Here is a 15,678-nt window from a genome sequence, read left to right on the forward strand (position 1 = left end):
CCTGTCTGTTTCCTTGTGAGCTCCGTTCTTTCAGCAGGGTCACACCACCTCTAAAACATTTCTGCCTGTAGAAGGTGTAAAATATGGATCTAAATGGTTTTGCATTGGCTGACGGAGCTCATGCACATGGTAATTCCTCACTAGTGTAACTGGACTTAAAGAATGGTAAGACCGTGTTTTCTGAAACATTTAATGATTCCCATCCCATACTGGGACATCATATACCATATACTTGTTTTAAATATAACTTAAACATGTTCAACCTTTTTTGTGCCCTACAGAATCACATTGTGGCTGCCCGGAGTGCATTTGACCACTTTTTTTCACACTATCCGTATTGTTATGGCTATTGGAAAAAGTATGCTGACCTGGAAAGACGGCACAATAACGTTACACAAGCTGATGAGGTAAGAAGGCAGCTACTGTTATGTTAGCTGCAGTGTGATGATCATGACACCTGGAACACATTCTTTAAGGTGAAAATGGATTTTCCTTTTTCTCGGAGTTTAATGTCTCATTTGTCACTTTTTTGTGGCACATGGAGCTAATGTTTTCTCTCTTTGTTGACAGGTGCATTTAACTTCCACAGTTTGTCATCCTTTGCAGTGCAAGCCCCATGATTACACTGCTGCTTAAATGAGTAGGGGCAGGGATTTTTGTAACTTGAACTTGTTTTCGCATTTTCCAAACAATATAGCTGGTTTTCAAGTCACACTTGCAACGTTTGATTGCATTTTTGGCCAGGCGCTGCCTTTGAGGTTCTAATGGGTCTGTGCCCTATGGTCAGTATACCAAAAGCCTGCCCTCAGCTGGTCAGAATGCAGGAACTGTCGTGCGCTGAAGATCCAAGACAACGTGGAGAGCAGAACACTGCCATGTTCTATCCAACCTCCACTCCAATGGTAATGGCAGATTAATTCCAGTAATTAGCATTTCTTCGGATGACTGGATAACATAGAGTTGGTTTTGTTGGGCTTGTGCGAACATTCAAAGTGTATTGTCTTCTGTTCTTTGTCTTTATTTCTGTAGGTTTATCGGCGGGGCCTACAGGCAATCCCCCTGAGCGTTGATTTGTGGATCCACTATGTTAACTTCTTAACTGAGACACTTGAACCAGGTGGTTTTGAAACAAACAGCACCATCAGAGCGTAAGTTCTTTTAACCTGTTAGCCATCCATTGACTGCCTTTCTCCTAAATTACAGCGTACATTACTTATCGCAGTGAGTCTTCTGTATTTGTTTTTGATCTAATATTCTTAAGCTATCTGTTGTTCATCCACCCACCGGAGTATATCCACCACATATGTTCACTATGACACTGGCTGATTTTTTGGCGCTAAATGGGTAACTAGGATGAGTTACGGTTATAATGTAGCAGATCTTAACTATTCCTGATCCACTTTAGGAAAAAAAAAAAACTAGTTCTTTGAACTGGGCCTAAATTCAAGGAGCAAGATGTGCTTTCTAAGTCCCTTGGTGCATGTTCACTTTAATAGAAGATGGAAAACCTTGTATGTGTGTGTGTTTAGAGATATATATATATTAAACGTGGTTTGTGTGTTGTTTCCTTTAAAAAAATAAATATATATATATATATATATATATATATATATATATATATATTGCACTCCCGAAGATCCAAGTTATCCAACTTCAATGGTATATTAGCCGCCCTACATCACATAAAACACTGACACGTTATGACCGTCCGTCTTATTCATAGTGCATAATGGATATGCGCTTCCTTCATTTCTTATTTTATAGCACCTGGCCATCATGAGGTGTTCTGGGAGTTGCAGTCCTAGTCTTCAACTTCTTTCCGGATGCCGTTCAGAGGGATACATAAACGTAATCCTTCCCAGTCACACTACAGGCTCAATGACAATACCCAGAATAGTTTCAAAAACAAAATGGAACACAAGATATACACTGTTCTCTTTTCACCCTCATGATGGCCAGGTGCTATAAATTAAGAAATGAAGGAAGCACATATTCAGTATGCACATATTCAGTATGCACCATGATTAAGACGGAAGGTTGAAATGTGTCAGTGCTTTTTGATGTGAGGGCTACTAGCCCATTAAAATTGGATAACTTGGAGCTTCCGGGAGTGCGGCTTTCTCAAGAGCAACATGAGCGGGTATAAGGGGCGAAGTACACAAGGGAAGTAGGTGGAAAAAACATGCGTTCTGGTGGAGTGCTAAAACAAAAAAGAAATAACTAGCACCTGAAAAGTGAGCAGTGGAAGGACAGAAGTAATACATCCGTGCATTTTGGAGAGGGGGGGAGACGAACACTAGAATGAATGCCCGCATTAGCTAACAAATGGGAAGCAAGCAAATAAGAGTGACAAAGCCAACCAGCGGTAAGTAATCTGCAGGCTCTAAGCACACTGTAAGCAGGCAATATGTCTCACAACAGACAGCGCAGGCACTATCTAGTAGGTGAGATTAAAAAATTAAGTCAATAATATGCTGCCCTCCTATATAGAGTTTACATTTACAGAACTGTAGTAGTATAAGCCTTGCAGCCAACTCAAGTTCTGCATGGCATAAGTTTTATATGGTGCACAGTTTAATAAAGTTATGAGTGCAATGAATACTCACTGTTAAACAAGGTTAAGGATGAGCACATGTGATGTGGGATGCAAATTTACTTATTGAAGTAGGTTTGGGATTTAACACCAAGACTGTTTACAAAAATCTGTGAGTGAAGCGGAAACTTGTCAGCAAAAGACTATTCAGCTGAACAGATTTACATCAAATCACACTTTTCTCTCCACCCACTGTTACTTGACCCTCTCTTGACAAATTGACGCAAAACGTTCCATGAAGGAGCCAAAGTGGATGAAGACGGGGGTTTCGTGCAGGCTCCTCAGCCGATCCTAAAGTTATTATTAAAGAAACAAACAAAATTATTTCATATGGAAACTCTGACCCATTTGTGTGTGTGTGTGTGTGTGTGTGTGTGTATATATATATATATATATATATATATATATATATATATATATATATATATATGTGTGTGTGTGTGTAACATGTATTCAATGCTTATATTCATTTCCTAAAGTGCTGAATAAAATTAAACCACATTACCATAATGCTGAAGGAATTACATTGGGTGGTCCTCAATGCCCACATCTTCAAAACTAACTAAATTACCCTACAAGCCTATCCAGAATTATGCTGACAAAAAAAACATAGCTACCATAGTTAGGCAGCACAACGACTTGAGCCAGGACATAGCTGCAAAAACTACAAGGAGATGGAAGGCATGAATTAATCTCAGGCACATGTGATTTCTCTAGGCTGCATTCCAGATTGTTGTTTGTTTTGCCCACTGTGCTATTCTAGACTCACCTTATGGAAACCTGTCTTGGTCCTTGTAGGAAAGTGCCCCTTGTTGACATGGTCACCCCCACTTTTTGCCTGATATTTGATGAAATTTTAACAAAAGTGCACTGGGTTTCTTCAAACCAGCCCCCCAGTGCCAGTTCTCTTTCCCTAAAAGTATGCAATTGTACCCAAATTGGCTGTACCTTTACTCCTCTAAGTACATGGTACCCCTGGTACCTAGGGCATGGGTATTAAGCAGGGTCCCTAAGGGCTGCAGCATGTACTGTGCCATCCTAAAGGTCCCCCCACCACACTCATGCAAGCTCCCATTGCAAGCTGCATGATATGGTGCACACAAATAAACACATGGCACATATCCTGTGTGCCATGCCTGCAGACAATGCATGCAGCATGTTTTTCACCCCCTACAGCAGGCCTTACAGCCCTAAGTCAGGGTGCATAATACTGAATGTGAGGACTGAGGGAAGCTGAACTGGTGTGTGGTGGGTACCTAAGGTACTTAAATCTTATTCCAGGTATCCCCTATCAGTGTAGTGTAGGCAGTGTCTAGAAACCAGGCTCTCTGGAAGTAGGTGTGGATGAGCAGCCAAGACTTATCTAGGAGACATGCAAAGCTCATGCAATTCCACTGTAGTCACACAGCACTTATAAACACGAGAGAAAACACTCAGTGTTAGAAAAATAAAGGTTACACAATTACCAAAAGGTACTAGAGGCAACCCTCCAATAGGAGGTAAGGAACACCCTATATGTACACTAATAATCAGAAATGGGCATAAAAAGTGATATAAAACAGTGCAGTAGCAAACAGGCAATAGTGACCCAAACCATATACTAAAAAAATGGAATGCAAAGGCCCCCCCCCCCCCCACACACCTAGGTAAGTGGAATGTGTAGAGGGGAGCTGGGGTAACTAGGAAACACCAAAGGTAGGTACCACAGTGTTTCCTAGCAACCAGGAAGAAAGGAGTAAGTTACTGGATTTTCTACTTACCACCCAAGAAGAAGGAAAAGAAGAAAATTCAACACTCGGACAAGACTGCAAGAAACCAGCGGTGGATTCCTGAAGAGGAGTACCTGTGGAAGAAGGGGACCAGGTCCAGAAGTCACAGAAGAGTCCAGGGGGTGCAGGAGCTACTATCCACCCAGCTGTGGTTGCAGGAGTTGGTCGATGGTAGGACGAAGACTGTCAGGAATGCAGCCCTGGAGCAGGTGAAGAGTTCCTGGAGGATGCAGTTAACGTCTCATGCTGGATGCATGATTGCAGACAGTCAGTGGAGTGGAAGAGCCACCAACCATCCTTGGCAAAGGCAGAAGTCGTGGTGGAGAAAAAGTGGAGCTGCTGGGGACCTGCAATGTCCAGGAGGACTCTGCCCATGGGGGGAGTTCCAGGGGGACCCTATGCAAGGCAGAGTCCACACAAGAAGAGACAGCCCCTATAGGAGACCCACTGGGCGAGGAACCAGGAGTCTCAAAGGAGCCCACGCTGCAGGAGAAGCATGCAGAGGGCTGTGCGTCCCAGGAAGGAGTGCTAGGGGCTGGGGCACACTGAGCCTGAAGATCTGTTCGAGGAGATCCAAACAAGCGTTGGTAGCTGCAAGAGGCACAGGAGTACTGTCCTGCATGGGAAGACAAGGGCTTAATCTACCAAAGTTGGACAGCTAGCAGTGAGGACCAAGAGGACTACTCCGGGCAACCACCAGAGATACAGGATCCACACAGCTCAGGGTGAGAGGAGATCCACGCAGCCGGTCGTCATTGCAGATACAGGGTATTGACTCCTTCACCCTTTTCGTGCAGGCTAAAGACTTGCTGCCCTCAGAGGATGCACAACTGGGGAAATGTTGCAGAAGTTGGAAGGAGGCATGGAAACAATGTTGCAAGCAGAGTCTTCGTCGTGGATGCAGAGTGTTGGTTCCTGGAGGGTCCAGTTGCGGTCCCAGTGGCTAGAAGCTAAAGTAGAGGTTGCAGAAGAGTCCTGCTGGAATCTTTCAAGCCGAATGTGAGGACCCATCCAAGAGAGAGCGATCCTAAATAGCCACGTGAAGGGGGATTGGTCACCTAGCCAGGTGACTACCTATCAGGAGGGGACTCTGATGTCACCTGCCTGACCTGGCCACTCCATTCTCACAGAGGTCCCTGTCAACCTTGGATTCAAGATGGCAGAACGCAGGGACCCTATGGAGGAGTTCTGGGCACCAGTCCTGGGGTGGTGATGGACAGGGGTAGTGGTTGCTCCCCTTTGCATTGTCCAGTTTCACGCCAGAGCAGGGACTGGAGGTCCTTGAATGGGTGAGCCTGCTTAATGCACAGAGGGCACCAAATGTGCCCTTCAAAGCATACTAGTGGCTTGGGGAAGCAACCCCTCCCAAGCCATGTAACACCTACTATTTCCAAAGGGAGAGGGTGTTACCGCCCCACCCCCCCCTAAAGGAAATCCTTGCAGCAGTATTGCGGTATGATTCTGACATGTTTGATACCAAACATGCCCAGATTTGGAGTTACCATTACGTAGCTGGACATAGGTAGTGACCTATGTCCAGTACACGCATAAAATGGCGCCCCCACACTCGCGAAGTCCTGGAAAATGGAGCTGGACTTCATGGGGGCACCTCTGCTAGTGCAGACACTCACTCACTCGCCCTCTGCCCTCTGGATTAGGAGGGCCTGCCATAGGGGTGACTTTGTGACCTGGTGCAGTGACCTGTAGCGGAAGGGGTGTGTACACCCTTTTCATGCAGGCTGCAATGGCAGGCCTGCAGATACACTTTGCATGGGCTCCCCGTGGGTGGCATAATACATGCTGCAGCCCATGGAGAATCCCTGGTACCCCAATGCCCTGGGTACCATATACTAGGTACTTCACATGGGGGGTGTAAAAGGTACAAGAAACCAAGTTGGAAGGGAGAGAGCATAATCACTGGGGTCCTGGTTAGCAGGATCCCAGTGAACACAGTCAATCACACTGACAACAGCCAGAAAATGGGGGTAACCATGCCAAGAAAGAGGGTACTTTCCTACAAGGACATATCTGCATGAGCAGCTATGCCCCTGTGAGGTCGCATTCAATTCTTACGCATTACAAGTGAACAGGAAAGCCGTCTTAAGGTATGTAAGGCACTCGTCAAAACTAGTTTCCCAGCTACATAATGGCTTCACTGAAACTTATGATCTTTGGTATCCAACACCTCGTCTTCATAAACCCACACAGATTCCAGTGATGGATTCATTAATATCTGCCCGCAGAGGGTACCTTGGAGGTACCCCCGAAACCCACTAGTCCTCTAGTGTGCCGGCTGACAAGTATAGTCCAGTCTGCCACCACATACAGGTTTCTGACCCACCGCGGGTTAGAGCTTATGTCCTCTGAGTCAGAAAACAATGCCTGCTTCATGAGAAGGTGTTCGCACCTCCTCCAAGCACAATGGTTACTAATGTAGCATACCAAGACCAGGGACTTAAAAGTGCCTACCGCCTTAGATATGTGACCCCGGCTATCCCAACCCCCACCCCCAGGATGCCATCCCTCGCCCTGAGGCCCATTTGGCACTAGGACAGGTGGGAAATTAGTTATGCTAGGAGGATTGGATTACACCCAGGCCAGACACACCCTTTAGGTGAGCCGCCTGATGTGCCCTACTCCAGGAAAACTCTGCCATCTTGGGGATGGCAGAATTAGGAACTCTGGGTCAGGGCTATGCCCACTACCCTCAGAAAATGTCATAGAGGAGGCTGTAGTGACCCCTAGAATAAGCTAATTGGCTACTACCCTTCACTCCCCAAAACACCTCTAAATGTAGTACTTGGGGGTGCTTCTGGAACCAGGAACTTAGATTCTACTGACTTGTGAAGGAGAACACAGAAGAGCTGCAAAAATCAGTAACTGAGGACCAGGAACTGACTTGGTCCCCAAACCTGCTGGCCTGCCTGCTGTCCTCAACAATTGCCCCAAAGATGTCTTGTCCTGCAGCTGCTCTGCTTCCAAAAGCCTGGGAGGACTGTCGGCACTTCAAAGCACAACCAGCATCTCCCATGGAGTAGTGGAGCTACTCCCTGTAGCCACCAAAGAAGAACCGTGAGAGCCCTGGACAGCGAAAACTCTGCATCTAAAAGAACCACTGCACCTGAACTCCCCCCCCCCCCCCCCCCCCATCTCCAAGCTTGAGTTGAAGTAGACCAACAGTGCCTCACTCGGTCCTAAGACCCTCCAAAGCTGAACCCCAAATTGGTTTTGCCTTTCAGCCCCTTCTGTGCAGGAACCAAGAACCGCGAGGATCTTGCAGAATGTGCCTCGCTCCTCCCGGACAAACCACCACTGCGCACCAGCCCCCGATTAGGGGTCTGCATGCCTAAGACCCATAAGACTTAAGCCCCCTTTGGATTCAGCTGGTCTAGTCATTCGGGCCCGGCTTGCAGCCTCTTTTCAACAGGACTTTTTCCATTGTTTTTAACTTGCCGAAAAGCACCTCTGCACCCAGACCCCCCTCCCCCCAAGAGCTGACAGGTGACCTGTTGACGCTGTCTTGGGCCTTGCCCCATACTTACCTTAAATCCAAAGAACAGTCTTTTAACTCGTTGCCAAGTGACAAATGCATTGTGTTTCTCCCATAGGATAAAATTACCGCTTTGAAGATAAAATACAGTATATGTTCTAAGTTATTAAAAATCACTATCTTGAAAAGGACATACCCGATTTTGGTAGTGTGGGTGATCAGTTAGGCTTATCAGAGAATAGTGTTAGTAATGTATTGCACACGCAGAGCAAGTAAGTGAGACACTCAATAAGGAAAGCGACACCAATTCATAAAAATACCACTTTTTCTTTTTTTTTTTTTTGGGCCACCTTGTTTTTATTATACATTTTGAGGCACATCTTAATTGTTACAACATTAAACTTATCAGTCAGTTGAATCTGAGTTCCTGGTGTCGGGAGGCAACCTAAATACCCAGTTTAGGGGGATTGTAGTTTAATAGCCAGTGGGCTACTTAACTCTGTGGTGACTGTCACCTATATTACAACTTCCTGTGAGGAGTGGGAATATCCCTGTCCCAGAGTTCCTAGTTCCAACAAAAACAAGATGGTGGAACCCTTCCTTCGTAGAGCACATCAGACAACCCATCTTAGAGATGTGACTAGCCTGGTAGTGCAACACTCCTACCTGCTTAGCTAATTTCCCACCTGTACTGGTGAGAGATGGGCCTCTGGGCAGGGGATGTCATCCCCCAGGACTAGGGGAACTGGGGTTGGCTATCAAAGGCAGCAGATACTTTGAAATTCATGGCCTTAGTATGTACATTTTACTATTAAATGACTCTCTTTGTGGGTTGCTACCATAGTAAGGAGGAAGGTGGCACTCTTCCCAGTTCATGATTTCAATAGACTCACTGTGTCATTAAAGGAAAATCGACCTTATGCTGAAGAAGGTGATAACACATTCCTCCGGAGCAGGCATTATTCCTGGGCTCTGAGAGCGTATGCTTTCACATCCAGAGAGGCGAGAAACTAGTCTGTGGTAGCAGGCTGGTTGATACCAGTCAGCCAGCACACTAGAGGGCTAATAGGTCTTCAGAGGGCATGCCTATGTTGCCTTCTGGGTGCATGTCATAATAAATCCAATACTGGCATCAGTATGGTTTTATTAAGACAAGGATTTATTACGCAAACACCATAGGTTTCAGTGAAGCCATTGTGTAGCTGGGTAACTTTTAATGACCAGTTCCCAGTACATACCTTACAGTGGCTTCCCTTTTCACTTGTAATGTCTAAGAATTCATTTCAACATTACATGGGCATATCTGCTCATGCAGATGTGTCCTCACATCAAATATAATTTACCCTGTGTAGGAAGTTGGCTCTGTATGTGCTATTTCAAAGTAAGGAATAGCATGCACAGAGTCCAAGGGTTCCCCTTAGAGGTAAAATAGTGGTAAAAAGAGATAATACTAATGCTCTATTTTGTGGTTGTGTGGTCGAGCAGTAGGCTTATCCAAGGAGTAGTGTTAAGCATTTGTTGTACATACACATAGGCAATAAATGAGGTACACACACTCAGAGACAAATCCAGCCAATAGGTTTTGTTATAGAAAAATATCTTTTCTTAGTTTATTTTAAGAACCACAGGTTCAAATTTTACATGTAATAGCTCTTTTGAAAGGTATTGCAGGTAAGTACTCTAGGAACTTTGAATCATTACTTTAGCATGTATACTTTTCACATAAAACACAATAAGCTGTTTTAAAAGTGGACACTTAGTGCAATTTTCACAGTTCCTGGGGGAGGTAAGTTATTGTTTTCACAGGTAAGTAAGTCACTTACAGTTTTCAGTTTTTGGTCCAAGGTAGCCCACCGTTGGGGGTTCAGAGCAACCCCAAAGTTATCACGCCAGCAGCTCAGGGCCGGTCAGGTGCAAAGGTCAAAGAGGTGCCCAAAACACATAGGCAATAATGGAGAGAAGGGGGTGTCTTGGTGACAGAGTTGAGACCTCTGTAGTCCACACAAAACCTCATCTCTCTTTCCATCTTTGGTGTGAGGTTTGGGGACTAAGACCACTGGGCTAGCCCGGGGGCTGTCAGAGTGCTCTATTACTCCCAATTCCAGCATCTTGTGGACTTCCACGTTGATGCTTTCCTTAACTTGATCAGACTGTCTAAATATTTTGTTTTTGACAGGCATGCTGTCTCCTGTGTCCACATCATGGGTACACAGGTGTGTCTGACCAGGGGTTAGGGAAAAGAGTTCAGCAAACTGTTGCAGGACCTTCCTACAGTCAGCTTGCTGTTGGCCAGAGAGGGTGTCTGAGTAGGTCACTCCATCCACTGAGCCATCTTTAGGGTCTGATGAGAGGAGATCAGGGAGAGGCTCACTCTCAGCTTCCTGGTCCTCATCTGTTACCATCAACAGATTTACATCAGCCCTGTCATGGAAGAGCTTAAGGCGGTTCACATGGATCACCCTCTTGGGGCTCCTGCTTGTGCCCAGGTCCACCAGGTAGGTGACCTCACTCTTCCTCTCTAGTACTGGGTAAGGGCCACTCCATTTGTCCTGAAGTGCCCTGGGAGCCACAGGCTCCAGAACCCAGACTTTCTGCCCTGGTTGAAATTCAACCAGTGCAGCCTTTTGGTCATACCACAACTTCTGGAGTTGTTGGCTGGCCTCAAGGTTTTTACTTGCCTTTTCCATGTACTCTGCCATTCTTGAGCGAAGGCCAAGTACATAGTCCACTATGTCTTGTTTAGGCTCATGAAGAGGTCTCTCCCAGCCTTCTTTAACAAGAGCAAGTGGTCCCCTTACAGGGTGGCCAAACAGAAGTTCAAAGGGTGAGAATCCTACTCCCTTCTGAGGCACCTCTCTGTAAGCGAAAAGCAGACATGGCAAGAGGACATCCCATCTCCTTTTGAGTTTCTCTGGGAGCCCCATGATCATGCCCTTTAATGTCTTGTTGAATCTCTCAACAAGGCCATTAGTTTGTGGATGATATGGTGTAGTGAATTTATAAGTCACTCCACACTCATTCCACATGTGTTTTAGGTAAGCTGACATGAAGTTGGTACCTCTGTCAGAAACCACCTCCTTAGGGAAGCCCACTCTGGTAAAGATACCAATGAGGGCCTTGGCTACTGCAGGGGCAGTAGTCGACCTAAGGGGAATAGCTTCAGGATACGTAGTAGCATGATTGTAAAGAAATGGCTCCCTGTTGCAGTTACCCCCCACTTTTTGCCTGATACTGATGCTGACTTGACTGAGAAGAGTGCTGGGACCCTGCTAACCAGGCCCCAGCACCAGTGTTCCTTCACCTAAAATGTACCATTGTATCCACAATTGGCACACCCTGGCATCCAGATAAGTCCCTTGTAACTGGTACTTCTAGTACCAAGGGCCCTGATGCCAAGGAAGATCTCTAAGGGCTGCAGCATGTCTTATGCCACCCTGGAGACCTCTCACTCAGCACAGACACACTGCTTACCAGCTTGTGTGTGCTAGTGAGGACAAAACGAGTAAGTCGACATGGCACTCCCCTCAGGGTGCCATGCCAGCCTCTCACTGCCTATGCAGTATAGGTAAGACACCCCTCTAGCAGGCCTTACAGCCCTAAGGCAGGGTGCACTATACCATAGGTGAGGGTACCAGTGCATGAGCATGGTACCCCTACAGTGTCTAAACAAAACCTTAGACATTGTAAGTGCAGGGTAGCCATAAGAGTATATGGTCTGGGAGTCTGTTTTACACGAACTCCACAGCACCATAATGGCTACACTGAAAACTGGGAAGTTTGGTATCAAACTTCTCAGCACAATAAATGCACACTGATGCCAGTGTACATTTTATTGCAAAATACACCCCAGAGGGCACCTTAGAGGTGCCCCCTGAAACTTAACCGACTGTCTGTGTAGGCTGACTAGTTCCAGCAGCCTGCCACACCAGAGACATGTTGCTGGCCCCATGGGGAGAGTGCCTTTGTCACTCTGAGGCCAGTAACAAAGCCTGCACTGGGTGGAGATGCTAACACCTCCCCCAGGAAGGAGCTGTAACACCTGGCGGTGAGCCTCAAAGGCTCACCCCTTTGTCACAGCCCAGCAGGGCACTCCAGCTTAGTGGAGTTGCCCGCCCCCCTCCGGCCACGGCCCCCACTTTTGGCGGCAAGGCTGGAGGGAACAAAGAAAGCAACAAGGAGGAGTCACTGGCCAGTCAGGACAGCCCCTAAGGTGTCCTGAGCTGAAGTGACTCTAACTTTTAGAAATCCTCCATCTTGCAGATGGAGGATTCCCCCAATAGGGTTAGGATTGTGACCCCCTCCCCTTGGGAGGAGGCACAAAGAGGGTGTACCCACCCTCCGGGCTAGTAGCCATTGGCTACTAACCCCCCAGACCTAAACACGCCCTTAAATTTAGTATTTAAGGGCTACCCTGAACCCTAGAAAATTAGATTCCTGCAACTACAAGAAGAAGGACTGCCTAGCTGAAAACCCCTGCAGAGGAAGACCAGAAGACGACAACTGCCTTGGCTCCAGAAACTCACCGGCCTGTCTCCTGCCTTCCAAAGGTCCTGCTCCAGCGACGCCTTCCAAAGGGACCAGCGACCTCGACATCCTCTGAGGACTGCCCCTGCTTCAAAAAGACAAGAAACTCCAGAGGACAGCGGACCTGCTCCAAGAAAGGCTGCAACTTTGTTTCCAGCAGCCTTGAAAGAACCCTGCAAGCTCCCCGCAAGAAGCGTGAGACTTGCAACACTGCACCCGGCGACCCCGACTCGGCTGGTGGAGATCCAACACCTCAGGAGGGACCCCAGGACTACTCTGATACTGTGAGTACCAAAACCTGTCCCCCCTGAGCCCCCACAGCGCCGCCTGCAGAGGGAATCCCGAGGCTTCCCCTGACCGCAACTCTTTGAATCCTAAGTCCCGACGCCTGGGAGAGACCCTGCACCCGCAGCCCCCAGGACCTGAAGGACCGGACTTTCACTAGAGAAGTGACCCCCAGGAGTCCCTCTCCCTTGCCCAAGTGGAGGTTTCCCCGAGGAATCGCCCCCCTTGCCTGCCTGCAGCGCTGAAGAGATCCCGAGATCTCTCATAGACTAACATTGCGAACCCGACGCTTGTTTCTACACTGCACCCGGCCGCCCCCGCGCTGCTGAGGGTGAAATTTCTGTGTGGGCTTGTGTCCCCCCCGGTGCCCTACAAAACCCCCCTGGTCTGCCCTCCGAAGACGCGGGTACTTACCTGCAAGCAGACCGGAACCGGGGCACCCCCTTCTCTCCATTCTAGCCTATGTGTTTTGGGCACCACTTTGAACTCTGCACCTGACCGGCCCTGAGCTTCTGGTGTGGTGACTTTGGGGTTGCTCTGAACCCCCAACGGTGGGCTACCTTGGACCAAGAACTGAACCCTGTAAGTGTCTTACTTACCTGGTAAAACTAACAAAAACTTACCTCCCCTAGGAACTGTGAAAATTGCACTAAGTGTCCACTTTTAAAACAGCTATTTGTCAATAACTTGTAAAGTATACATGCAATTTTTATGATTTAAAGTTCCTAAAGTACTTACCTGCAATACCTTTCGAATGAGTTATTACATGTAGAATTTGAACCTGTGGTTCTTAAAATAAACTAAAAAGATATTTTTCTATACAAAAACCTATTGACTGGATTTTTCTCTGAGTGTGTGTACCTCATTTATTGTCTATGTGTATGTACAACAAATGCTTAACACTACTCCTTGGATAAGCCTACTGCTCGACCACACTACCACAAAATAGAGCATTAGTATTATCTATTTTTACCACTATTTTACCTCTAAGGGGAACCCTTGGACTCTGTGCATGCTATTCCTTACTTTGAAATAGCACATACAGAGCCAACTTCCTACAATGATCCACTACTACTAGGATGTACATATTTCCTGAGGCTGTGGGAGGTTCTAGTGGACCAACTATGTCCACACCCACTCTTTCAAAGGGGACCCCCACCACTGGAAGTGGAATGAGGGGGGCCTTTGGATGCCCACCTGTCTTACCACTGGCTTGACAGGTGGGGCAGGAGAGGCAAAACTCCTTAACCTTCTGGGACATATTGGGCCAGTAGAAGTGGTTGACTAACCTATCCCACGTCTTGGTTTGTCCCAAATGCCCAGCAAGGGGAATATCATGGGCTAAGGTCGGAATAAACTCTCTGAAACCCTGAGGCACTACCACTCTCCTAGTGGCACCAGGTTTGGGATCTCTTGCCTCAGTGTACAGGAGTCCATCTTCCCAATAGACCCTATGTGTTCCATTTTTCTTGCCTTTGGACTCTTCAGCAGCTTGCTGCCTAAGGCCTTCAAGAGAGGGACGTGTTTCTTGTCCCTTACACAACTCTTCCCTTGAGGGTCCCCCTGGGCCTAAGAGCTCAACCTGATAAGGTTCCAGCTCCATAGGCTCAGTTCCCTCAGAGGGCAGAACTTCTTCCTGAGAAGAGAGGTTCTCTTTTTGGTGTTGTGCTGCCGGTGGTTTCCCAGCTGACTTTCCTTTTCTCTTGGTAGGCTGGGCCATTTTTCCAGACTCCAGCTCTACTTTTTCACCCTGTGCCTTGCACTGTGCCCTAGTCTTGACACACACCAGTTCAGGGATACCCAGCATGGCTGCATGGGTTTTCAGTTCTACCTCAGCCCATGCTGAGGACTCCAGGTCATTTCCAAGCAAACAGTCTACTGGGATATTTGAGGAGACCACCACCTGTTTCAGGCCATTGACCCCTCCCCACTCTAAAGTTACCATAGCCATGGGATGTACTTTAGTCTGATTGTCAGCGTTGGTGACTGGATAAGTTTGTCCAGCCAGGTATTGGCCAGGGTAAACCAGTTTCTCTGTCACCATGGCGACACTGGCACCTGTATCCCTCAGGCCCTCTACACTTGTCCCATTAATTAAGAGCTGCTGCCTGTATTTTTGCATGTTAGGGGGCCAGGCAGCCAGTGTGGCTAAATCCACCCCACCCTCAGAGACTAATGTAGCTTCAGTGTGACACCTGATTTGCTCTGGGCACCCTGTTGATCCCACTTGGAGACTGGCCATTCCAGTTTTAGCTGGATGGGAGTTAGAAGTGGTATCTTTCTTGGGACAGGCCTTGTCTCCAGTTTGGTGTTTTTGGGATCAAAGTTTTTACCCTTGTACCCAGAATTGTTTTGTGAAGAGGCTCTGGGCCCACCCTCCTGTGCAGGTTTTTGGGGGCCTGTAGAAGACTCTTTACTATTTTTGTTTTTGGCTGTCTCACCACCCTTCCCCTGGGGAGGTTTTGTGACCCCTTTCTTTTGGTCACCCCCTGTGGAAGTTTTGGACACCCTAGTCTTGACCCAATGGTCCGCCTTCTTTCCCAATTCTTGGGGAGAAATTGGTCCTAGGTCCACCAGATGCTGATGCAGTTTATCATTGAAACAATTACTTAATGGGTGTTCTTTCACAAATAAATTGTACAGCCCATCATAATTACTTACACCACTGCCTTGAATCCAACCATCTAGTGTTTTTACTGAGTAGTCTACAAAGTCAACCCAGGTCTGGCTCGAGGATTTTTGAGCCCCCCTGAATCTAATCCTATACTCCTCAGTGGAGAATCCAAAGCCCTCAATCAGGGTACCCTTCATGAGGTCATAAGATTCTGCATCTTTTTTAGAGAGTGTGAGGAGTCTATCCCTACACTTTCCTGTGAACATTTCCCAAAGGAGAGCACCCCAGTGAGATTTGTTCACTTTTCTGGTTTCACAAGCCCTCTCAAAAGCTGTGAACCATTTGGTGATGTCATCACCATCTTCATATTTAGTTACAATCCCTTTGGGGATTTTCAACATGT

At 47.1% G+C, this 15,678-nt stretch overlaps 1 protein-coding gene across 3 annotated transcripts in view; it reads left to right on the plus strand.

The window, feature by feature from the left end:
• Positions 1–15,678, plus strand: part of PRPF39 (pre-mRNA processing factor 39) — a 404,622-nt gene that overhangs the window by 37,940 nt on the left and 351,004 nt on the right. For 2 of the 3 annotated variants that reach the window (XM_069208720.1, XM_069208721.1), the window contains exons 4-5: positions 282–407; positions 1,030–1,148. In XM_069208720.1, coding sequence (XP_069064821.1) covers positions 282–407; positions 1,030–1,148 — 245 coding nt within the window. Of the gene's footprint in view, positions 1–281; positions 408–644; positions 903–1,029; positions 1,149–15,678 lie in introns of those variants that run through there. The other variant, XM_069208722.1, reaches the window with a different exon arrangement.

This window comes from Pleurodeles waltl, chromosome 9 (assembly GCF_031143425.1).
Source record: "Pleurodeles waltl isolate 20211129_DDA chromosome 9, aPleWal1.hap1.20221129, whole genome shotgun sequence".
Classification (NCBI taxonomy): Eukaryota; Metazoa; Chordata; class Amphibia; order Caudata; family Salamandridae; genus Pleurodeles; species Pleurodeles waltl.